The sequence below is a fragment of the Lithobates pipiens genome, unplaced genomic scaffold (genome assembly GCF_037356315.1).
Source record: "Lithobates pipiens isolate NorthernLeopardFrog02 unplaced genomic scaffold, aLitPip1_a1.2 Scaffold_30, whole genome shotgun sequence".
Classification (NCBI taxonomy): Eukaryota; Metazoa; Chordata; class Amphibia; order Anura; family Ranidae; genus Lithobates; species Lithobates pipiens.
The window spans coordinates 57,360,368-57,387,002 of NW_027507791.1; the positions used below are offsets into that span (position 1 = coordinate 57,360,368).

General features: G+C 39.4%; 1 protein-coding gene across 1 annotated transcript in view; it reads right to left on the reverse strand.

The window, feature by feature from the left end:
• Positions 1–5,425: 5,425 nt before the first annotated feature.
• Positions 5,426–26,635, reverse strand: part of ANKRD34A (ankyrin repeat domain 34A) — a 66,222-nt gene continuing 45,012 nt past the window's right edge. Inside the window, exon 2 of the mRNA XM_077464279.1 lies at positions 5,426–7,954. Coding sequence (XP_077320405.1) covers positions 6,232–7,857 — 1,626 coding nt within the window. The 5' untranslated portion in view covers positions 7,858–7,954 and the 3' untranslated portion in view covers positions 5,426–6,231. The remainder of the gene's footprint in view (positions 7,955–26,635) is intronic.

Sequence of the window (26,635 nt, forward strand, 5' to 3'; positions counted from 1 at the left end):
CACCTAGCTCCATACAGCCTGGTAAGGCCCAGTCAGTCCAGGTGTTTTACGTTAGTGCAGACTATGTAATACTATTGCCAATAGTCAATTGGCCATTTTATGAATAAATTATATTCCCAGCTAGAGTTGCTTTGCCTCCATCTAAGCTAGTCCTTTAAAAAAAGGTGCGGGATGGCTTTTGGCAATCAGTTTAGGGACAGGACTGGTGGTTATTGCTTTGGCATTGTAGGTTATTTGTCAGTTGGGACAGCAAATAAAAAAGAAAATAAATTGGAATCACATATAGAGTACAAGATTACTATGGGTGGTCTACACACCTGCCAATCTGTCCAATTTTCTGGGCTAGCTTTTGGCATCTGTAATATATAACTATTCTACAATACCTACTTAAGCCACATTAGTCACTCCTCCTCAAAAAGTCAAACCAACAAGTTTTTCAATGCTGCTAGAGTTAGCCCTTTCTCAATCATGTCCTCTCATCAACCTTTCAATAAGCTTGTTGATCTAGTATCGAAACAGGACCATACTTCCCTTGTCACCTTTACCCAACTGCACACATTAGATGTTTCTTAGGTGAGGAATTCCTAATAAACATTAGCACAGAAAAGGAAATGTTATCAGTACTGCAGCCAAGATGAGGCAGCAGGCAAACATCTCAAGAAGGCTGAAGATCAAATCTTGGGCTGCCTTAAAGAGGAACTTCACTGGGTCAAGTGAAAATTAAAAGCCAGTGACTATAAAATACTGTCAAAAACAAGTTCATGGAGTCTGGCACTGTCTTTCCAGCAGCCAAGGGCTTTGGATCTTTTGTGCTACCATCTTGGTTTTGGGAGCCAGCTGTGACTTAATCAAGACTCACAGCCGGCCCCCTACCGTGCATGTACAAGATCATGAGGTCCTGTAGCCTCCTGGGTTAAAGCCATCAGGAAGGGGGGAGGGAGTAGACCAAGGTGATGTTATTCTTGCCTAGGCAGTGAACTGGAAAGTAGGAACAGATATCAACAGACAAAGGTACAACTCCCCTCCCCCAAAAGGAAAAGAACCCTGGAATTTAGTTAGAGGCTGGGGGAGGAAGAATATGGGTGTAAGTTTTATTCTAGGATAAAGGTCGACTTCCATGAAAACTGTTGTCCAACGGTATCTTGTACGTGTAAGGGAAATCTGCACATGGGTGGTGTAGTAATAAGATGATGTTTGAAGGCTGCAGAACAGTAAAGTATAAGGCTTGTCTACCTTCCAGTTTGGGACCAGTAGTCTTGTTCTATTTTTCAAACAGTTCTGTGGGCCTTTGCTGGGTTCCTGAGCTTAATTCAGAGTAAGGCTAACCATACACAATTAGATTTCCTTCATTCAACCCCATGGGCAAAATGAGAGAAATCACTTGATTCCCCCATCCACACTAGGCTACATGGATAGCGAAATCTACCGGGTTGGCTATTGTATTCAGACAGCCACAGCACCAGCTACTATTTGAATATGATGGATGTAATTGGAAGCAGTCACTGTTTGGCCAACAGTTTTCCACCTGGCTCCATAGATTTTTCAATCGAAGTTTGTACAGGACCAACCACAACTCAATTTTTAGCTGGAGGTATCCTATATTTGTGCCGTGTACAGTATGGCCACGTGGATAAGCTGAAGGCAATATGGATGGATAACAATGCCAAAGTAGTGTTAACGAAAACAAGATTAAACTGATCAAATGCAGTGGAGATCAAAAGGATTCCAATAAAGATTTTACATTTTACCATTCCTTGATCTCCATTTGGCTTGAGTACATTTACATCTCCTTTCTGACTGAGTAGTGTGAGTCTAAATAATAAAACAAGTGGAATAGAATTAGAAATGCTTGTGGCAGGATAAAGAGGTCACCTTTGTGAGTTTAATTAGTGCATTTAGCTGTTCCTCTTTAAATGAAAACCTCTTGTGAGAAAGTATTTCAGAAGAAATATTGCTACAGTCATCTGGAAATAAGGCTTAAATTCTAAACGTGACCATAGACATTAGATGGCCATTGTCCAATTATTAGAAGGTTGGGCACATCTGGGCTGTCTACTGGACACAGCAGAACGAGGAAGACACAAGTTATATCACCTTTGGATGGATAATCATTAATTGGATTCAAATTTGCATTTCAGAAAAAAAGTTTACATTTTCACACTAGTCAAGAATATTACTTTTGTTCTATGGTTGAATATCTTTAATTATTCCTTGAGAGAACTACACTATACTATACACTATGGCCAAATGTTTGTGGACACCTGACCATTACATCTATGGGAGGTTGTTGAATATCCCAATACAAAGTTGTGAGCATTAATATGGCATGCCCCCTCTTCTACCAACTCTATGACCATAGCAGCCGCCACACTTCTGGGAAGTCTTTTCACGAGATTGAGAAGTTTGTCTGTGGGTGTTAGTGTCCATTCAGCCAAAAGAACATTTCTGAGGTCAGGTATTGATGTTGGGTCACAATATTTCAGATGTTCAGTTGGGTTGAGGTCAGGGTTCTGTGCAGGACACGAAAAGTCAAGTTCTACCACATCAAACTCATGAAACCATGTCTTTATGGAGCTCTATTGGTGTATACATTACAGTAATGCTGGAACAGAAAAGAGCCTTCCCCAAACTGTTGCCACAAGATTGAAAGCACGCAATTGTCTAAAATGTCTTTGTCTGCTGTAGTATAAACCTTATCCTTAACTGTTGCCACAAGAAGTCAATAATTTGAAGGGGGGGTCAACATACTTTTAAACATATCGTGGGTGTGATGATCAGGTGACCACATACTTTTGGCTTATGCAACCCTAATTATGCAATCAAAGTTAAGTTAACTGATATAATGAGACTGTTGCGGATCCTAACAAGTGGCTTATCAAAGCATTATTTTATTGCATGGGTACAGTATATCATAGGAGTATTCTCTCAATGCATATAAACATATTTGATTATTGGTTATTTTGATTTTATTAATTAATTTTTATCTTCTAAAAAAAATAGTACTCTTCTATAAGAGGATTTTAAGACTTAAGTTCAATTAATACCTCAAAACTAATAATGTTAGCATGTAAATATTAGTACAATAAAGCAATTTCTCTAGGTAATCTATTATTTTGTAATACATCTGTACTCACCAAAATAGATCTAAATGCCTCAAAATATATTGCAGGCATCCTAAATTGTCCTCTTTAGTGCCCCCAAATACCGGGAGCTCTAATGTACAAACATCAGGAAGGTAAGTTAAGAGGCTAGACCCTACACACCTTGGCATTGGCAATTTATCTGTTCTATCATACCAAAGAACCAATAGCAAGTATCTGCAGGCAGAAGGAAGTGGACCATGTCTAACATTACTTACTTAAGTCTAGACATACAGTACATATTAGAGCACCCTGGTTTTTGGGGCACTCCAGGAGCCTGAAAAGGCCAGTAATGGTGCATGAAGGTATCTAATAGTGCCTTTGCTTCAATTTTAAGAGCCAGCTTAGAATTGTTTTGCTAAGTAGACTTCTACTTTATGCACCACCAAATACATTTTAAAGCATACGTCTAACCAAAACCCTTTTTTAGTTTAATTTGGGTCAAGGGGGAAATGGCTAGAGCCCCGTCAGGTATTTAATGCTGTATTTATCTGTATTAAGCGCCTTTCACACGTGTGGACCCTTTGTCTGTTTTTCATCCATTCGTTGACAGGTAAAAAATAGACATCAATGCATTCCTATGGAGAAACGGATGTAAACAAATGATCATCCTTTTACATCCATTCAAATCCATCAACATCTCTTTTTTAAATGGATCAAAGCCCTATGTTTGTTCCGTTAAAAAAATGGAATGGACAACACATGGATGTAAACGGAAAAATAGTCAATTTTTGCATGAAAAAAATTTGAAAAATGTCTCCAGGACTCAAGTGATTAAGGAATCCATCAAAATCCTTTTTTGTGGAATGGATCAAAGCCCTATTTTTTGTTCTGTTAAAAAAAAAAAACGGAGCGGACTAAAAACGGATGTAAACACACAAATGGTCCATTTTTGCAGGGAATAAATTTGAAAAAATGGCTCCCGGAAATGGATTAAAAAAAGCCGATGTAGACTGCATCCGTTTAATTTGAAAAAAATATATCTGAACTAATGCATGTGTGAAGGGGGCTTTAGAATTATTTTCCCATGTTTACTGTCCGGACAGAAAGCGATGGAAAATAATTTCAATAGATTAAAACACGTCTTTTTGGAGGCGATGGGAATGGTTGGAACTGCTGACAATATTGTATTGCTATCTATGCCTTCCAACCACCCTATAAGGTTGTCACATGGGCAGGAAGGTGGGGGGAAATTTCACCCATGAGGTCCCAGAAATTAAAACTTGACTGAAATTTTAGCTCTTTCCCCAGCTAAAAATAGGTTTTACATTTAAAATGCAGTTTAGGGACAGGTTTTGGCTGAATTATTTTTTAAAATATTCAAGATTTACAACTACACAGCTCTAGCTTGTAGTCAAGAATAATATATTTTCAACTAAAAAATTACAAATATTTATCTTCTTTAAGCATTTACCTAATTAGCTCATCTTTGTTCAGTCAAAAATATAGCTAATACTATATTTACACATATGATAATTATAATATTACTTATTGGTAAAGCTATTCACTGAAACAACTTTAAGGCTATTACCTAATAATTGGACACCAAATTTAAAAAAAAATCCAACATGTGTTTTAGCTTAACGTAATCACATGCCATGCGCCAATTACATTTCTTTCTATGGGGGTTAGTCATGCAGAAATTACAAGAGAAGGTAATTTATTAAGGGCTGACAAATTACAATTACACAATGGAAGACCTCTAAAATATTTTGGGTACAATAAGGGGCACTTTATGTAGCTTGGTCTTGCAGGGCTATACTAGAAATTCTTGACTGAGCTGGCATTCCTGGTATCGTTATTAGCAGAACCATTTCACAAGCATTAGAAGTACTAGAATCCTGCATGTTCATTTTTGGGTACGATAATGGGGTCTACGCTGGGTCTGCAAAATCTTCCTGTTCAAAAAAATGCCATACTAGTCAAAAGGAGTTAAATGTACATTCTTTACAGAAAATGTTATCTTCATACACATGTGCATATATGTGTGCGTATATATAAATAAATATGTGTTTTCACAACCACATCTGTGTGTCCCTAATCTCTATCTTTCTAAATATAGATATATAGATATATACTTATATATTTTATTTATACATGAGTAGACAGGGCAAGTGCTGTAAGGTACCCTTAGATAAACAAATAAACAAGAGAATCAATCCCTTGTAAATAAAACAACACGTTCTCCTCAAGATAATATGCTTCTTTATATATATATATATATATATATATATATATATATATATATATATATATATATATATATATATATATATATATATATATATATATATATATATTATCTCTCTGTGTACTTTGCCAGTAATATTATCACCAGACTAAAGCTATTTTGGAAATCATAGCATAAATTGCTCTATAGTATACATTCAACTGTTAAATCATAATGGGTAAAATATTTTCTATTAATGTAACAGCTGTCCTAACTGACCTGTTGTACCTTGCGTGTGAAATACAAGATATAATAAATAATGGTTTATGAAACAACTTTGTGCATCAAAAGGAGATGACAAAAACAAATTTTTAGAACGAATGGTTGAAACATCAAAAAATTGGGTCACCCCAGCTGCTAATAAAACCTAGTCTTCATATTTATGGATAAAATTACTTCTTCGAGAAGTTTTTTTTTTTTTTTTATTTCTATTTCTATATATAAAACTGGACGTAGTTAATATGACATGAAAGACCTGTCTTTTTAATGTAGGATTTTATAACCATTTTATGAAAAGTTGTGGAGAGTGTAACTTTTATAGATATCTCCATTTCAGTTTACCAGAGCCACAATGTAACATTATTTTACGATTATCGTTTTATCATTTTTTAATTGCTTGATTTTGAGAGCCTACTGATAACATTCACACATATGTATGCAAAGTTAAACTTTGAAAAAAGCTATAGTGTCAGGATTGATTTTTTTCCAAAAAATTGTAATCTTTGAATATCCTGAAGTCACCGTGGGGAGTCATTTCTGGTATTTTAAATTCAGCTAAAGGCTTAAAACTTTTACATAAATATCTGTGAATGTCAAGAGTGTGTTTTTTCATAAAGTATTATTTTCACATTAAGTAACCCTTTAATTGGATGATTCATTTTGAGGGAATAGGTTCTGGAAATTGGCAAGCTGTCTGATCTGTTCAGTTTGCATAGAATGCCTTCTAATAAGTTTCTTTTTAGCTTTGGCATCAAAGTGTTTTGGAGAGCTTGGGGCCACAGGAACCAATGTCTTCTGGCTGCCATGCACCGGTGAAGGAGCTTTGCCATTAGATCGGATGTCTGGGATTGGAGGGTTGAGGTTGACATTTAGTGGTGGTAAGAAGCCTGGTCTAGTATGAGATATGTGATCCAAAAGAAGAGTCCCAGATCCTCGTCTTTCCAGGAGACCCGGAGTCCTTCTACGAACAGTCATTGGTGAGACAGCGCTGGGAATACTCTCTAACGATTCTCGGGAGGAACTGGTGAAAAGTGTCAAAGGAGACGCATTGTATTTCCTCCTCTCCAAGGAAACCCGCCCAGAGTCTGGAGAACCTGGAATAGAATCAGGGCAGAGATGGGAATCTGATTCATAATGTTCCATACGTGTCAACTTATGATGAGGAACCCCACGTAAATTAGTTCCAATTGTTGGAGCCAAAGTGACATTAGATGTTTCCTGAGTCTCAGGTGCTGTGTTGCGCCTTGAGAGTGGCTGGTGTAGGTGGCTAAATTGAACTTTGTCAGCCCATGAAGAGTCTGGTCCAGAGGGATCTTCCTCAGAAAGCTGCTCACTGCTCTTAAAACAAGATGGATCCTGTCCCTCTATACTATGACGCCTAGAAAGCACAGGTCTTTTGTTAATGGACAGATTATTGACCTCTGCAATAATCCTCTCCTCAAATTCTTCTGCTGAGGGTTTTTCTTGAGGTACAGCAAGTTGAGAAGCAGCCAGGACGGATGGGGCCACCAAACCCCAAGGTTCAGAATTTAGCCTTTTTAATTGCTTCTTGTTAACCATCCTACCTTTTGTTGGTATGTGGTCAGAAGTTTTAATCTCTAATTGTCTGGATGTAGGACAGGTAAGCCTGGTACCCATGTTAAAGTTGAAAACATCCCGTGCTTCTTCTTTCTCGCTGGCCGGGGAAAGCGATGTTTTTAAATCAATGTCTGAAGGTGACATACATACAGATGGTGATATCTTTTCATCTACTCCAGGTGAAGGAGGTGAGTTTAGATACTGCTTTGTTTTTTTAGTACCAGAAGGAGAAGTGTCCGTGGTAATAATGATGACCTCTTTCCCTCTGGCCTTGCAGGCATCCAGGAGGACCCTTAAGGTTTCTCGGTCACCCTTGTTAAGTGCATACATGAGGGCTGATGTGCCTGAATAGTCTTTCAGACTTGGGTCTGAGCCATGTTCCAGTAGCACAGACACAACGCTTGCCCCAGTGTGATTGCAGCAAGCATGCATTAAAGCTGTCTTACCCATCTTGTCTGGCATATTAGGATCAGCCCCATTTTCCAGAAGGTATTTCACCATCCGAGATTTGTTTTGGGGGTCATCGTATTTGGCTAAGCAGGCAGCCATCAAAGGGGTTTCACCCTGGGCATTGCCTTCATTGATATAAGCACCTCCTTCCAGTAAAAGGCGGGTCAGTCTAAATTTACCCTGCCAGACAGCCTTCAGTAAGGCACTGCCCTCGGTATGCAACATGGTAGAGTCTCTCATTGGTAAAGTTGGTCTAGAACAGATAAATTATCTGCTAAGCTGAAGCGGGAATGCTATGGTGTGTCGGAATGGCACATTCTACAAGCCGGTATTCTTCCTGAAAAAAAACAAAAAACGATTATTTAATATTTTTTACATATAAATATCAAAATAGAAACTTTATTCTATGTTTCCAACCTGAAAAACAAAGCTTTTTATGACTCTATAGTATCCATTAGTCAAAACCAAACAACTGAGCAACTTGCTATTATCTAAAATGTAAAGCTAAACTCCAGGCAAACAGCTGACTTAAACAAAATACATAATATAAGAGAGCTAATTTCCCTGCCAAAGGACTTATACTTTTGTCCATCCAGTTTTAAGATTTACACAGCTCTGCTACACAACACAGCCTTGTCTGGCAGGGGACCTGATTTTTCTTTGCTGGAGTTATGTAACACCTACAGTTTTTTTTCCTTTCCCCAGCCTTTATGGTTAGTGATATTCCCCCCTTCTCATTAAGAGGTCTTGTCCATACCCAACATAACCTCCACTTCATGCTGGCAACATTTTAAACCTCCACTTCATGCTGGCAACATTTTAAACCTCCACTTCATGCTGGCAACATTTTAAACCTCCACTTCATGCTGGCAACATTTTAAACAGGCAGTCAATTGAAGATTCTAGAAACTACCCTATAGAACAGGTATTCTTAACCAAGGTTCTGTAGACTGTGACAGACCCAACCAAGAGAGATGCTTTTGGAGAGGACTAGGGGCAAGCCTCCTAGCCACCGATTATGGCCCATGGAGAGAGCAGATCATTCTCTAATGATGGCTATCCATGTAATGGACACTGAGAGCAAGACTTGGATTACTTCTCTGAATAAGGACAATAAAGCTTCCCTTCTGGAATGGATGGAAAGGTGTAATATTAATCTTGTACAGGTTAATAAGCAGAGGGAATATGGTGGTCCTCCTGCAGACTGGGTTGAAGAGGCTTTTCCACTTGGGACAGAAATATTCATCAACAATATCCCTCAAGATATCTATTCCACCTTTTCAGACTACTGGAACACTATATGAGTTTGTCTCATAGACTGTTGTAGGCTGGTGTCGGCCAGTCTGAGGTGGGGTGGGAATCACTGTTTATGTTATGTGTGCCTCTCCCATTATGTGCCTCCTAGTTGTGAATTCCCATTGTTAATTGGGTTAATTGTGTCACCTATTGTTTCTGTCTGTTGGCTAATTTGGCTAACTCTTGGAGGTTCGTACATGATGGGATTAGTCTTGGGTCAACTCTACCTTGTTGTCTAACCATTGTATGATATTTTGGGTAAATATTTGGTTTTATTGTTCATGTGGTGACTGACCTACTTTTGAAGTGTATAGAAACCTGTATTTCTGTTCAATAAACAGTCATTCCTTTGGTTGTACCTCAACATCTTGTCTGTGTATGAAGCTTGGGGTAAAAGGGCTGGTACTATCTCTTGGTCTGTCGGAAGGGTTTGGAGAGCAGGAGACACTGTTTGGCAGGAAGCAGCCAAACGACGGGCATTCTGTCAGATAGACCCCTAAGGTTTCCTCCAGATTTTGTTAGGGTTTCCTTAAGCTGTAACTGATTGATCTCCCATCTGATGGATACCTGGATTGTTTTGCCACAGACAATTACGTTTTTAGCTGTCACTGTCAGTAAGGATGGAATTGTGACCACCAACTTAAGAGGCATTGTTCCCACTGTTCCTTATTTGATCTTGGCAGGGGTTATCTAAGGCCCTAAATACGAGTTCCACTGGGGTAGAAAGGCTGCTATAGAATAATGGTGTCCTGCCAATGCATGTGCCAAGGTTTAGATGATAAAAAAGTAACAAACTGGTGAAAACATTTGTAACTGAAAAATATTTTTACCCAACTGATTAAGATTAAGCCCTTCCTATCCATTCATTTCGCTACAGCCACTTTTGATAAGCCGCCAACTTTTCTTGCTGCAGCAGGCTTTCCCTCCAAGTATCCCTCTTTACTATGTCGGAAAGTTGGTTGGTATGATGATATGTAGCACAGACCCCAGACCAGGCTGGCTGTAATATCCCAGGTTCCATTTCCTATGAGGCATATGGGAGCCTGGCACACAGTAGTTCACAGTCACTCAAGTCAGAAAACAGGCTGTGCATGTCTTTTTGCAGTTTATTTGCTGGTATAACTTGGGTAGGGTAAGGGTGAGCCCTGGGATACTCCAAAAGTAGCAAAAATGCAATAGAGGACACTTGAAAAATTTGGGAAGGTGAGTGTCAGGTGCCTTATGATACAAAGGAACAGCCATCAGTAAAGGGATGAAACTGTTCACTCTTTACTAAAAGTTGAACTGTTGTAACTTTTGAGTCTACAAATTAATGATATCGGTGTTGCCCATAGTGATGGACGGATTGACCCCTTCAGTCGAAAAGTATAACATTTTATTTCAAAGAAATATCACTGATTAAGTGAAAAACACACCTTTATACATCATCTATTGGTATAAAATATATTTTTATGTCTTGATTAAAGTAGGGTTAAACCCCCTCGAGTATAGAATAGAAATTGCAGAAAAAGAGCAATTGGTCCATCAAGATGCTCCTTTTCTATTTTAGATTTTTTTTTTACCTTTTTGTCTGAGAATAGGTCTATGTTTGTCCCAAGCATGTTCCAATGCACTTAATGTTGACTGATTTACTATCTCTGCTCAAAATCCATTTTAAAGATTAAAACAAAATTTGGGTAAAATATTAATTTCTAAAATAATTTTGAACTTACCTTTTGCTAGTTTGTTCTTAATCTTAGCTTCATATTGAAAATAGTGCCTAATATACCGGTATTTACAGATTTTAGTCATGTCCCTTCTTTTCCTTCCTTGCTCAAGCACATACATATTAAGTTCCCATAATCTCTCCTGATATGTTTTATCTCTCAGAACTTTCACCAATTTGTTGCCCGTCTCTGAATTCGATGTATTTGATTAATATAATTATTTTTGTAAGTGAGGTCTCCAGAAACTGGACACAGTAAACACGATCTACAGTATATAGGGGAATTATGACCTCCTTCATCCTGCTGGTAACCCCTCCAGTGATAACTGAATATCTCTATATGGGAATCAGGACCTCTTTCCTCCTACTGGTGATCCTAGTGATAACTAAAAGTCTATATGGAGAAATCAGAACCTCCTTCTTTCTGCTGGTGATCCTTCTAGTAATAATTCAAGATCTAGGTAGGGGAATCAGGACCTCCTTCCTCCTGCTGGTGATCCTTCTAGTGATAATTAAAGATCTCTATAGGGGAATCAGGATCTCTTTCCTCCTGCTGGTGATCCTTCTAGTGATACCTAAAAGATCAAGATGAAGGAATCAGGACCTCCTTCCTCCTACTGGATAACTAAAAGTCTATATGGGGAAATCAGAACCTCCTTCCTTCTGCTGGCGATTCTTCCAGTAATAACTAAAGATCTAGGTAGGAGAATCAGAACCTCTTTCTTCCTGCTGGTGATCCTCCTAGTGATAATTAAAGATCGCTATAGGCAAATCAGGATCTCTTTCCTCCTGCTGGTGACCCTTCTAGTGATACCTAAAAGATCAATATAGAGGAATCAGAACCTCCTTCCTCCTGTTGGCAATCCCTCCAGTGATAACTAAAGATCAAGATAAGGGATTCAGGACCTCCTTCCTTCTGTTGATGATCCCTCTAGTGATAAGTAAAGATCTTGATAGGGGAATCAAGATCTCCTTCTTCCTGCTGGTTATCCTTCTAGTGATAACTAAAGATCTATATAGTGGAATCAGGACCTCCTTCATCTTGCTGGTAATCCCTCTAGTCAATGGCAGCTGGTGCTCGATTTTTTTTTGGGGGGGGGGGGGACGGCGGCAAAGAATAGCCTGCCCTTTTTTAAGCCAATTAGATCCTCCAGCTCTAATCACGTGTTTCACGAAAAGAACCCCCATAGAACTCTATGCATCTGGCGCTCTGCATGGAGATTAGGGGCCGGGCACATAGAGATTAGAGGGTGGCACCCCTTATGGACTGACCGCCGCTGCCTCTAGTGATAACTAAAGAGCTAGATAGAGGAATCACAACCTCCTTTCTCCTGCTGGTGATGCTTCTAGTGATATCAAGAGCTTTATTGAGGAATCAGGACCTCCTTCCTCCTGCTGGTGACCCCTCCTTCAGTGATATAAAGATCTATATAGAGAAATCAGGACCTCCTTCCTCCTGCTGGCAATCCTGCTAGTGATAACTGAAGATCTTTATAGAGGAATCAGGACCTCCTTCCTCCTGCTGGTGACCCCTCTTTAAGTGATATAAAGATCTATATAGAGAAATCAGGACCTCCTTCTTCCTGCTGGCAATCCCGCTAGTGATAACTGAAGATCTTTATAGGGGAATTAGGGTCTCCTTCCTCCTGCTGGTGATCCTTCTAGTGATATCTAAAAGATCTATATAGAGGAATCAGAACCTCCTTCCTTCTGCTGGCGATCCCTCTAGTAATAAATAAAGATCTAGATAGTGGAATCAGGACCTCCTTCCTTCTGCTGGTGACCCATCTAGTGATAACTAAAGATCTCTATAGAGGAATCAGGCTGCTCCGCTCGGAAAACCGATCGGCTGCTTTACTAGCCGGTGATGGCTAGTAAACAAACAGCCGAAAACCAGAACTGACAAAATGTAATGTATTGTGGCGGCCGAAGCAGGCAAAGTGGGCCCCGCATCTGCCCCAACCAGACGCCGAGGTGAACAGGTCATGGCCATGGTTTATGGCCGGGACCTTCTGATCAGCTGTGTGCAATCACAGCTTAGAGCTCTGTGTTGGCAATCATCACAGGACTCTGTACAGAGGGAACAATCGCTGTGTTTCTTATCCCTGCAGGGATAAGAAAAAAAAGATCTTTAGTAAAAAGCAGCACATCTTACACACATTAACACTTATTAGGTGCACATTTAACCCCATGATGGCCCTAGATGTTAACCCCTTCCGAGCCATTATCATTATTACAGTGACACAGTATATTGTTTTAGCACTGATTTCTGTATTAGTGTCACTGGTGACGTCAGTGGCAGTCAGTTAGTTAGTGTCAGATTTCCCGCTGCACTATTTCAGTCCTATTGTAAGTTGCTGATCACCACTATTTTTAGTATATAAAAAAAAATCCATTATACTGTACTGTAAATACCATAGTTTGTAGGCACTATAAGTGTCACACAAACCACTTATTGGGATTTTTTTTTACCAAAGACATGTAGCAGAATACATTTTGGCCAAAATTTCTGAAGAAATTTGATTTTTTTTTAATTGAATATATTTTATAGCAGAAAGTAAAAAAATATTGGGATTTTTTTTTCTCAAAATTTTTATTCTTTTTTTGATTATATAATAAAAAATAAAAATCCCAGTGGTGATCAAATACCACCAAAAGAAAACTCTATTTGTGTGCTTAGAGATCAGGAGTAAGGACTATGTAACATACAGCATTATGTAGAGATTGCAGAGGTTAGGACTATGTCACATATGACAAATCTTACCAAATGCAGTGGCCAGGAGAATGTAACATATCACTCCATTTAAATGCTTTCCAGTGGAAGGGAGAAAGCCCTGGCACTGTTGGTTTGGTGAAAAAATGCCAAACATTCATTGTCAGTGAAGCAATCTCTGAGCATAGGTGTCAGTCGGTTAAAAAAAAGTCATCCCAACATTGGGGATAAACCTGTGACACCAGGGTTCTAGCACCCAGCAGCGGGACAAGTCCTAGATCCATGAGACACCGGGATCCTGGCCATATCCTGGGACTTACATTTTAATTTTACTTACTGTCGGCCATAGGCTTGCCATTTGCTCCTGCACTGTTACTCATAGCAATGTTCCCAACGCACACATTCCTGAATATGCCTGAAGAGTGAGTGGCTGAAGCGACCAACAGTTGGAGACCAGGAAGGACTTCAAGGCAAGAGATATGTCACCAGTACACCAAGGAACTTCATAAAAGGGTCCAACACTCAGCACTCAGCTGAACATTGGACCCATACATAGAGTTCCTTGGTGTACATGTGTCATGGTATGGGGTCTACAGACTTGCTGAGACTGCCAGAGGTCCTTTACTTCTACTTGCTGAAGAGCACCTCACTCTTCTCAGGTAAGAAGCCCAAGTTAATTACACTGGGCATCACTGATGAAGACAGACCTGGAGTATTGGCTCCTCTTCTATTCATCAGGTCCCTGGGTGTCTTCTAGCAATACACAGGGTTCTCTGCAAAGAGAAGAAACTGGGAGATGGAGCTGTGGAAACCAGCAGTCGCCTGGAAACCTAATGAATGAGTTATAGTGTAACAGCCAGGCAGACCAGACTTGCTATTGTAGCCACAAAGAAAGGGGGAATGGGAGGAGAAGCCTCACCGCACTTACCCCCCATCATGTCCGCCCTCCGTAATGCCGCGTACACATGATCGGAATTCTCGTCGGAAAAACCTCTGATGGTTTTCCCAATGGAATTCCGATAGAATTCGGCTCAAGCTGTCTTGCCTACACATCAAATTCTGATCATTTATAATGCAGTGACGTACAACACGTACGACGTGACTAGAAAAAGGAAGTTCAATAGCCAGTAGCCAATAGCTTCTGTCTCGTAGTTGAATCTAAGCATGCGTGATTTTTGGCGTGTCGGAATTGCATACACACGATCGGAATTTGTGAAATAAAAAAGGTATGGCGCTAAACCCTATCAGTTGATAAAATGAATTAACTTATCAAGCCCTAGTGTTTGTTTTTTATATATAAAAAAGGGAAGAGAAAAGAAAAAACTGTTAGTGCTACCGTGCAAAGATATCCTAAAGCAATTTTGTCCGAAGCAAACTATGTGTAGATAATGTGTAAATAATGTGAAATCAACATTCTCATTTCATTATAATAAAACAACAGATGAGTGTTAATTGTCCTGTGCGTATCAAGTTATTAAAAACATTCATTAAATGTGCAAAAAGGTGAAATTGTTATTAGTATTCGATGATATATTAGTTGAAAACAGATTGTGCAAACATGTGCAAAAAATTGTGCAAAAAGACAACTACAGATCAGAGCAACCAAGGATCAGAAATCATTCAACCAAAAAACCGCATAAAGGCGTTAAATGTGCAGATCAACAATGTTTTCAACCAATAATCGCATGAAGACGCTTCTGAGTCCAATGTAAGTCCAAAATTAATATTTGGCTTGATAGTGCTGCCTCTTCGGATTATTGTTGTAATGATTACAAAAAATCAATGGGGGGTATTTGATTCACTTGTGCAAATAGTGTGGACTTTCACTTAGAAAACTTCATCCCCGGTGCGCCACTCTGTGCTATGGTATATAAATGCTCTCACCAGAGTTAATGCCCTCGTGGGGCTAGATGAACCTTCACAATGTAAGCCACTGTGTCGCTCTCTGGCTGCTGCAGGTGCACTGGGTGAAGCTTCGTTGTTCCGTCCGTGTAATATCCAACGTTAATATATAAGGAAAGACATATCCATAGTGTAATACGTTCTTAACCAAATCGTTCGTTTATTAAATTTAAAATCTACTCACATTTTGTATTAAAAGCATATGCGTATAGTAAAAACTCCGTTCGTCTCAAACGAGTGCACACAACGTGGCCACGCCCTACGCGTTTCGTCACTACGACGTCCTCTGGAGCGGCCATATTGGTGCACCTTATTGCTTAAATAGGGTGTAGTGCTCCACTACGCCTGCGCTGAACTAACAGCGCCATTTTGGATATGGGATGCCCTTTCTTTGCTAGGGATAAAAGCAATTTTGCCCCCTAGCGCCCTTAAGAAAAACCGATGTAATAGGCATAATTAGTCTTGGAGCACTGCAGCCTACCTATGAGCCACACTCAATTTAGATGACATTCCTTAGTCATTTCCCATTTGACCGGATGTTTATAATTAGTTTTTTCTTGTCTGGGAATAACACTAAAAATACAGTAAATAAATAAATATATGCATATAAATACATGTAGAATTCGCATATATAAAAAATACAAAAAATATAAAAAAATACTTATATAAAAAAATACTTATATAAAAAATTCATATGTAAACAGGGGGGTACACATTAATATTAGAGAAAACACATGAGAATTTATAAAAATTATATGAATTATAAAAATTATAAAAATTACATGAAAAGGTTTTTATGTATTTAAAAATCTTTTGTACATACTAATAAAAGAGGGAATTATTCCAGAGGAAAGTTGTTTGGGGAGACATTAATTTAAAATAAAAATAAAACTCTATATGGAGGTGCTAAGGAGATCTAACTAGCATCGTCCTATAGGTGGTTGTGATATTGTAACTGTATATTACGTTCAGGGGAACTTTTGGATAATTTTAAAAGAAGGGGGTCTTATTATAGTTCAGACATCTCTAACGTATTTTGAATGGATAACATTCGACCTGAACCCAAGAAAGGTTGGGCCATGAGGTGTAGAATAGGCTACTATATATGTGGTTAGGTCTTGTCGGGATCCTATAATATGTGTGTGTATGGGTAACATTCGACTGCGGAATATTCGTCCAGCATTATCCAATGCTGGGGCGATCAGTTAATTGTTAAAAGTTAGTTAAGAAGCAATTGAGGTCTAGTTCTATGTTCATTCCCCTTGGCTGGAGGGTATCTAAATTAAAAATCCATTTAGTTTCGTTCCTGGATATTTTGATCGTTTTGTCTTCTCCTCTCCAGTGGCCTCTTATTTTGTCTATTCCGTAAAAAGTCATTTGTCCAGGATCCCGATTATGGAAATCCCTAAAGTGTTTGGAAACACTGTGTTTCTGGAAGCCTTTTTTGATATTTGCAATGTGTTCCCTTATCCTGACTTTTAACTCCCTGGTGGTCCTTCCCACATATTGCTTGTGGCAAGGACATTCAATGACGTAAGTAACGTGTGAGCTGCTACAAGTAATCAATTCCCTGATTTTATATTCTTTTCCATTAGAGGTGGATTTAAAACTCGTTTTCTTTTTTTCAGTTTTTTTACTATTTCTACATGGAAGGCAATTTCCGCATTTATAGAATCCTTTTAAGGTCTCAGAGATTCTTATTTGTTTTGGTGGGTCCACCACATTCTTTACTAATTTGTTTCGGAGTGTTGGAGCCCTCCTGTAGATGAACCGTGGTTTGTTCGGCAACATGGCCTGGAGTGAGCTGTCTGCTTGTAGAATCGGCCAGTGTTTTTTAATAATACGTTCCACATCTTTATGTTGTCTATTATACCCTGTGAGGAATGCCATGTTATGGAGGTTTTGTTTTGGTTTTACTTTCTTGCCTTCAATTAATTTTTTTCTGTCCATATGTTTTACTTCATTTTTTAATTTACGGAGATTTTTTTCTTTATATCCTTTTTTTCTAAACCTTTCGATGACGATTTCCGCCTGCTCGTCAAAATCATCTGTTTTGCTACAGTTCCTATATAGCCGTAGAAGCTGGCCTTTGGGTATATTCCCTAGCCACCTGGAATGGTGGCAGCTATTTGTGGGAATATACCCATTGCGATCCGTGGTCTTGAAGAAGGTTCGGGTGCCAAGATTTCCTTCATGTTTGTAAATTTGGAGGTCCAAATAATCTACAGTCTGGGTGTTAAACTTTCCTGTGAATTTGATATGGTATATATTGTCATTAATTTCTTCAAAAAAGTCTTGTAGTTGTTCTACCGTGCCTCCCCATACCAATACGATATCGTCTATATATCGCCGGTAAAATTTCAAATTTTGCCTATGCACTCCATAAATTTGTTCTTCCTCCCATCGGTTCAAAAACAAGTTCGCCACACTTGGAGCGTACTTTGCCCCCATTGCCACGCCTTTCGTCTGTGTGTAGAAAGTTCCATTATACCAGAAATAGTTCGATGTCATTGCCATCCTTAGGCCTTCAGTGATATATTTTATTTGCTCCTGTTTTAAATCCGATAGTCCTTGTAATGCCCACTCCACACTGCTGATGCCATCCTCTTGTTTTATGTTTGTGTATAGCGATTCCACGTCTATCGTCACCAGTATGTCACTTTCACTGATAGGGATTCCATTCAAGTCCTCTAGTAATTGCTTGCTGTCCCTTAGGTATGACCTTCCTTTTGTTACCAGGGGCTGTAGGAAACCGTCCACATATGCCCCTAGCCTGGAAAACAAAGAATCAATTCCACTTATTATGGGTCTCCCAGGTGGGTGAGTTTGATTTTTGTGGATCTTAGGGACGTAGTAAATAACTGGGGTCTTAGCCGCCTTTGGAACTAGGTATTTCGCCTCTTTTTTATTCAGAATGCCTAGATCTTTACCTTTTTTGATATATTTCTTAAGTTTAGTTTCATATTCTGATTTTGGGTTTTTCTTCAACTTCTTATATGTGTTGGGTATGTTCAACAAGTTCTCCATTTCTTTCTCATAGTCATGTCTATCCAAAATGACAAGACCACCTCCCTTGTCTGCGGGTCTGATGATGATTCCCTTTCTTTTTTCTATAGATTTAATAGTGTCCCATATTCCTTTTCCTTTGGTTTTCCTCACCTCTATGTTCCTTAGGTCATGTTCGACCATCTTCTTAAAAACCTTAATGTTTTCGTCCTGCTGGACTTTGGGATTGAAGGTTGAGTTGTTTCTTAATTGCGAGTGCTGGTAGGATGTGTTATTATCTTCCTTCGTGTGGGGATTCTTGGTTGCAAAAAATTTTTTGATGTTGAGTTTCCTCACGAATCTTTGGAGGTCTATATATGTTTCAAATTTATCTAATCCCTTATCTGGGGCAAACTTTAAGCCCATGTCCAGCACCCTGAGTTCTTCCTCCGTAAAAACCACCTTACTTAAATTATAGATGCCCTCCCCTATTGTTCCCTTCTTCTTTTTCTGGAGGCCTCCTCTCTTTCCTCGTATGCGTTTTCTGCTCTTCTGTCTTGTATCCAGTGAGCTTCTTCCCCTCTTTGATTCCGATGATGGCCATTTCCCCCATAGTTCCTCCTCGTATTGTCCTCTCTGGTCCATCTCGGATTCCATCCACCATTTCTTCTTGGGTGTCCGTACTGTTGGTTCCTTATTGGATATCGAAAAGGTCTCCTTTCTCTCTGGGGTCCATGTCTCGTATCTTTCGGGCCTGGTGGTCTGTGTTCCTGTCCCCTGGGAAAAAAATCTCTTTCAAATCTCCGGTTTCTAAATGGGGTGTATTGTGGGTATTCCCTTAAAGGAGAGTATCTGTTGTGGTGTCTCGGGATATTCGGTGTATGGGGAGTTTGGTTCCCCCTATACCTGTCTTGCTCATATTCTCCTATTGTCCTCCTTTCAGGTCTCCTATACCCTGGTGTATGTGGAATGTCATTTCTTACTGTTCCGTCTTGTATGTGTGTGGGTTGATTCCACTCCTGTTCTGTATCTTGGGTTGGATTTTCCCTGGATTCTTCCATTATGGATAATTCATTGTCTTCCTCGTTATAGTTGCCCTCTATTTGCCATTTGTAAACCTGCTGGCTTTTATAATCCAGCACATCCCTCTTAAATTTCTTTTGTTTCTTTTGTAGAGCACTTTTACAGAAAATAGTAATCAGACGCCAACACAAATTGAAAAACATAGAAACAGAGATATCACAACTCAGGGATCAACTTATACCATTTAAAGAAACAGCAGAATATACAGATAGGGAGAAGATTTTACAAGAACACATAAAAAAGTATGATAAAGAAATACAACAAAAGAAACAAAAGAAATTTAAGAGGGATGTGCTGGATTATAAAAGCCAGCAGGTTTACAAATGGCAAATAGAGGGCAACTATAACGAGGAAGACAATGAATTATCCATAATGGAAGAATCCAGGGAAAATCCAACCCAAGATACAGAACAGGAGTGGAATCAACCCACACACATACAAGACGGAACAGTAAGAAATGACATTCCACATACACCAGGGTATAGGAGACCTGAAAGGAGGACAATAGGAGAATATGAGCAAGACAGGTATAGGGGGAACCAAACTCCCCATACACCGAATATCCCGAGACACCACAACAGATACTCTCCTTTAAGGGAATACCCACAATACACCCCATTTAGAAACCGGAGATTTGAAAGAGATTTTTTTCCCAGGGGACAGGAACACAGACCACCAGGCCCGAAAGATACGAGACATGGACCCCAGAGAGAATGGAGACCTTTTCGATATCCAATAAGGAACCAACAGTACGGACACCCAAGAAGAAATGGTGGATGGAATCCGAGATGGACCAGAGAGGACAATACGAGGAGGAACTATGGGGGAAATGGCCATCATCGGAATCAAAGAGGGGAAGAAGCTCACTGGATACAAGACAGAAGAGCAGAAAACGCATACGAGGAAAGAGAGGAGGCCTCCAGAAAAAGAAGAAGGGAACAATAGGGGAGGGCATCTATAATTTAAGTAAGGTGGTTTTTACGGAGGAAGAACTCAGGGTGCTGGACATGGGCTTAAAGTTTGCCCCAGATAAGGGATTAGATAAATTTGAAACATATATAGACCTCCAAAGATTCGTGAGGAAACTCAACATCAAAAAATTTTTTGCAACCAAGAATCCCCACACGAAGGAAGATAATAACACATCCTACCAGCACTCGCAATTAAGAAACAACTCAACCTTCAATCCCAAAGTCCAGCAGGACGAAAACATTAAGGTTTTTAAGAAGATGGTCGAACATGACCTAAGGAACATAGAGGTGAGGAAAACCAAAGGAAAAGGAATATGGGACACTATTAAATCTATAGAAAAAAGAAAGGGAATCATCATCAGACCCGCAGACAAGGGAGGTGGTCTTGTCATTTTGGATAGACATGACTATGAGAAAGAAATGGAGAACTTGTTGAACATACCCAACACATATAAGAAGTTGAAGAAAAACCCGAAATCAGAATATGAAACTAAACTTAAGAAATATATCAAAAAAGGTAAAGATCTAGGCATTCTGAATAAAAAAGAGGCGAAATACCTAGTTCCAAAGGCGGCTAAGACCCCAGTTATTTACTACGTCCCTAAGATCCACAAAAATCAAACTCACCCACCTGGGAGACCCATAATAAGTGGAATTGATTCTTTGTTTTCCAGGCTAGGGGCATATGTGGACGGTTTCCTACAGCCCCTGGTAACAAAAGGAAGGTCATACCTAAGGGACAGCAAGCAATTACTAGAGGACTTGAATGGAATCCCTATCAGTGAAAGTGACATACTGGTGACGATAGACGTGGAATCGCTATACACAAACATAAAACAAGAGGATGGCATCAGCAGTGTGGAGTGGGCATTACAAGGACTATCGGATTTAAAACAGGAGCAAATAAAATATATCACTGAAGGCCTAAGGATGGCAATGACATCGAACTATTTCTGGTATAATGGAACTTTCTACACACAGACGAAAGGCGTGGCAATGGGGGCAAAGTACGCTCCAAGTGTGGCGAACTTGTTTTTGAACCGATGGGAGGAAGAACAAATTTATGGAGTGCATAGGCAAAATTTGAAATTTTACCGGCGATATATAGACGATATCGTATTGGTATGGGGAGGCACGGTAGAACAACTACAAGACTTTTTTGAAGAAATTAATGACAATATATACCATATCAAATTCACAGGAAAGTTTAACACCCAGACTGTAGATTATTTGGACCTCCAAATTTACAAACATGAAGGAAATCTTGGCACCCGAACCTTCTTCAAGACCACGGATCGCAATGGGTATATTCCCACAAATAGCTGCCACCATTCCAGGTGGCTAGGGAATATACCCAAAGGCCAGCTTCTACGGCTATATAGGAACTGTAGCAAAACAGATGATTTTGACGAGCAGGCGGAAATCGTCATCGAAAGGTTTAGAAAAAAAGGATATAAAGAAAAAAATCTCCGTAAATTAAAAAATGAAGTAAAACATATGGACAGAAAAAAATTAATTGAAGGCAAGAAAGTAAAACCAAAACAAAACCTCCATAACATGGCATTCCTCACAGGGTATAATAGACAACATAAAGATGTGGAACGTATTATTAAAAAACACTGGCCGATTCTACAAGCAGACAGCTCACTCCAGGCCATGTTGCCGAACAAACCACGGTTCATCTACAGGAGGGCTCCAACACTCCGAAACAAATTAGTAAAGAATGTGGTGGACCCACCAAAACAAATAAGAATCTCTGAGACCTTAAAAGGATTCTATAAATGCGGAAATTGCCTTCCATGTAGAAATAGTAAAAAAACTGAAAAAAAGAAAACGAGTTTTAAATCCACCTCTAATGGAAAAGAATATAAAATCAGGGAATTGATTACTTGTAGCAGCTCACACGTTACTTACGTCATTGAATGTCCTTGCCACAAGCAATATGTGGGAAGGACCACCAGGGAGTTAAAAGTCAGGATAAGGGAACACATTGCAAATATCAAAAAAGGCTTCCAGAAACACAGTGTTTCCAAACACTTTAGGGATTTCCATAATCGGGATCCTGGACAAATGACTTTTTACGGAATAGACAAAATAAGAGGCCACTGGAGAGGAGAAGACAAAACGATCAAAATATCCAGGAACGAAACTAAATGGATTTTTAATTTAGATACCCTCCAGCCAAGGGGAATGAACATAGAACTAGACCTCAATTGCTTCTTAACTAACTTTTAACAATTAACTGATCGCCCCAGCATTGGATAATGCTGGACGAATATTCCGCAGTCGAATGTTACCCATACACACACATATTATAGGATCCCGACAAGACCTAACCACATATATAGTAGCCTATTCTACACCTCATGGCCCAACCTTTCTTGGGTTCAGGTCGAATGTTATCCATTCAAAATACGTTAGAGATGTCTGAACTATAATAAGACCCCCTTCTTTTAAAATTATCCAAAAGTTCCCCTGAACGTAATATACAGTTACAATATCACAACCACCTATAGGACGATGCTAGTTAGATCTCCTTAGCACCTCCATATAGAGTTTTATTTTTATTTTAAATTAATGTCTCCCCAAACAACTTTCCTCTGGAATAATTCCCTCTTTTATTAGTATGTACAAAAGATTTTTAAATACATAAAAACCTTTTCATGTAATTTTTATAATTTTTATAATTCATATAATTTTTATAAATTCTCATGTGTTTTCTCTAATATTAATGTGTACCCCCCTGTTTACATATGAATTTTTTATATAAGTATTTTTTTATATAAGTATTTTTTTATATTTTTTGTATTTTTTATATATGCGAATTCTACATGTATTTATATGCATATATTTATTTATTTACTGTATTTTTAGTGTTATTCCCAGACAAGAAAAAACTAATTATAAACATCCGGTCAAATGGGAAATGACTAAGGAATGTCATCTAAATTGAGTGTGGCTCATAGGTAGGCTGCAGTGCTCCAAGACTAATTATGCCTATTACATCGGTTTTTCTTAAGGGCGCTAGGGGGCAAAATTGCTTTTATCCCTAGCAAAGAAAGGGCATCCCATATCCAAAATGGCGCTGTTAGTTCAGCGCAGGCGTAGTGGAGCACTACACCCTATTTAAGCAATAAGGTGCACCAATATGGCCGCTCCAGAGGACGTCGTAGTGACGAAACGCGTAGGGCGTGGCCACGTTGTGTGCACTCGTTTGAGACGAACGGAGTTTTTACTATACGCATATGCTTTTAATACAAAATGTGAGTAGATTTTAAATTTAATAAACGAACGATTTGGTTAAGAACGTATTACACTATGGATATGTCTTTCCTTATATATTAACGTTGGATATTACACGGACGGAACAACGAAGCTTCACCCAGTGCACCTGCAGCAGCCAGAGAGCGACACAGTGGCTTACATTGTGAAGGTTCATCTAGCCCCACGAGGGCATTAACTCTGGTGAGAGCATTTATATACCATAGCACAGAGTGGCGCACCGGGGATGAAGTTTTCTAAGTGAAAGTCCACACTATTTGCACAAGTGAATCAAATACCCCCCATTGATTTTTTGTAATCATTACAACAATAATCCGAAGAGGCAGCACTATCAAGCCAAATATTAATTTTGGACTTACATTGGACTCAGAAGCGTCTTCATGCGATTATTGGTTGAAAACATTGTTGATCTGCACATTTAACGCCTTTATGCGGTTTTTTGGTTGAATGATTTCTGATCCTTGGTTGCTCTGATCTGTAGTTGTCTTTTTGCACAATTTTTTGCACATGTTTGCACAATCTGTTTTCAACTAATATATCATCGAATACTAATAACAATTTCACCTTTTTGCACATTTAATGAATGTTTTTAATAACTTGATACGCACAGGACAATTAACACTCATCTGTTGTTTTATTATAATGAAATGAGAATGTTGATTTCACATTATTTACACATTATCTACACATAGTTTGCTTCGGACAAAATTGCTTTAGGATATCTTTGCACGGTAGCACTAACAGTTTTTTCTTTTCTCTTCCCTTTTTTATATATAAAAAACAAACACTAGGGCTTGATAAGTTAATTCATTTTATCAACTGATAGGGTTTAGCGCCATACCTTTTTTATTTCACATTTCATTTCCCTCTCCTCCCCAACAAGGAAGTGAGGGCTTCAGGCACAGGCAGCTCTAACCCAGCATATTTCTTTTCCTTCTTTTAATTCTACCACATATTCCTATCACAGCGGAGATTTGTTTGTCCATAGCGCGACTTTATTTATTCATTTATCTACACGATCGGAATTACCGATAGAAAGTTTTTCCGTCGGGAAAATTGAGAACATGCTATAAATTTTTGGCTGGTGGAAATTCGGACAGCTAAATTCCGATGGAGCATACACCTGGTCACATTTTCCGATGAAAAGCTCTCATCGGTCTTTTTCTGGCTGGAATTCCGATCGTGTGTACGCGGCATTACTCTTAACTTTACCAGCTAATATCTACTTGAGGTGCTAGGACAGGTTCCAGTAATTGGAAGCGGGATATATCCTGGACCCACGGGGGTTTTGTTTAAATCCTAGTCCACCCCCTTACAGGATCTAGGAAAGTATGGTCCAAATTATCTAACCCTTCCCAAATCTATCCTTTAAAAAGCATTGTCTTAAAACATGCTTCCTGAATACTGACAATGAAGTGATGCAGCGCTACTGATGCTCTATAGCAGTGGTCTCCAAACTGCAGCCTGTGGGCCGGATGCAGCCCTTTGCTTGTTTTTATCTAGCCCTTGGGGCACCATTTCATCCACTGATACCAACAATGGGGCTTAATTCCTTCCAATGACACCAACAATGGGGCCCCAATGGTATCTATGATGGGGCACAATTCCAGAACTCAAATAGCAGGTTGCTTTAATAAAACTGGAGAGTGAAAAATCTGGGGCAGCTCTGCACAGAAACCAATCAGCTTCCAATTTTAGAAGCTGATTGGCTACCATGCACAGCTGCACCAGACTGTGTGCGCTCCAGTTTTAGTAGATCAATCTCAACGAATCACATGTGGAGATGCTTGCAACTATACCTGTCCTAACATGTTATTAGGCCAGTATCTTTGCACCAGATACACTGCAGGTAAGTTGGCTGCGTGTTGCTCACTGTGGTTCCTCCTATCTCCCCTACATCACTTATATATGCTAAAGTGATGTAAGAGACATAGGGACCAGCAGATGGAACCATGGCATATGCCGGTAGATGCTGAAGGTTCTCCTAGAGCAAGGGTCTCAAACTGGCGGCCCTCCAGCTGTTGCAAAACTACAAGTCCCATGAGGCATTGCAAGGCTGATAGTTACAAGCATGATTCCCACAGGCAGAGGCATGATGGGATTTGTAGTTTTGCAACAGCTGGAGGGCCGCCAGTTCGAGACCCCTGTCCTAAAGGGTGGTGCTCATTAAGACAGCCAACTAAGAATCCACCACTCACTGGACTCTTCTTTTGCAGAGGGACTTGTTTTAGTATTTTTTTTTTTTTCAAACAAGCCTCTTTAGAATCTCACCTATCTTTGCCACATGCCATTCTGAAAATGAGAATATTCCTTCCTGAACTCAATTGAGAAGGAAACGTGTTTGTTACACAGCGTGCACGCATCTTCTTCTTGCTAGCATGAATACTTGGTATTCATGGACAAGAACAAATGAAGATTTCCCGCAAGCTTTATATTTAGTGTTAAGAACAATAAAGCTCATTTTGACAAGAACAGTATGGTCACGTCCCTCAGCAGCACATCGAACAGATGCTCTATTATTACACACCAAAATCTTCAAGGTCCGTTGCGCCTTCCTTTTACCGCATCAAATGTTTTTTGTTAACGGAGAGTAGCAATGTGTCCAAGAAAGGGGCGGGCAAAGAAAAATAGGGTGAAAATGCCCCTTGGGTCCCTCATGTTTTTGGGAAAAAGGCAGCTTAGGACACAATGCTCATGGAGTTTTGAAGATCATGGTGCTCCCCTAAAAAGAGGTGGCATGTCCTCTGTCTGGTGTTAAGAAATACCCGATGTCCCAAGAAGTAATTGGTAGAGGAAGGCTCATGAAAGGAGCCCTGGGCTCAGTTGTAGGCATGGAGGCACTGATGGTGGAGAATAATCTGAGAAGGTACCCTGTGAAGGCCTTGATTGCTTAGAGGCAGCATAAGCTCCAACTACTCTTCTGCAAACATGTCAACAAAACCAGTCCTGCGTCTGTCTTCTCATCATGTGACCCTAGAAACATACTGGCAGGTTGGCTGGCATGTCTTTCCAACTCTACCATGGCTGGCCACAAGACCATCCTGAGATAAAAAGAGGGTTTGGTGAAGAAATAGAACTAAA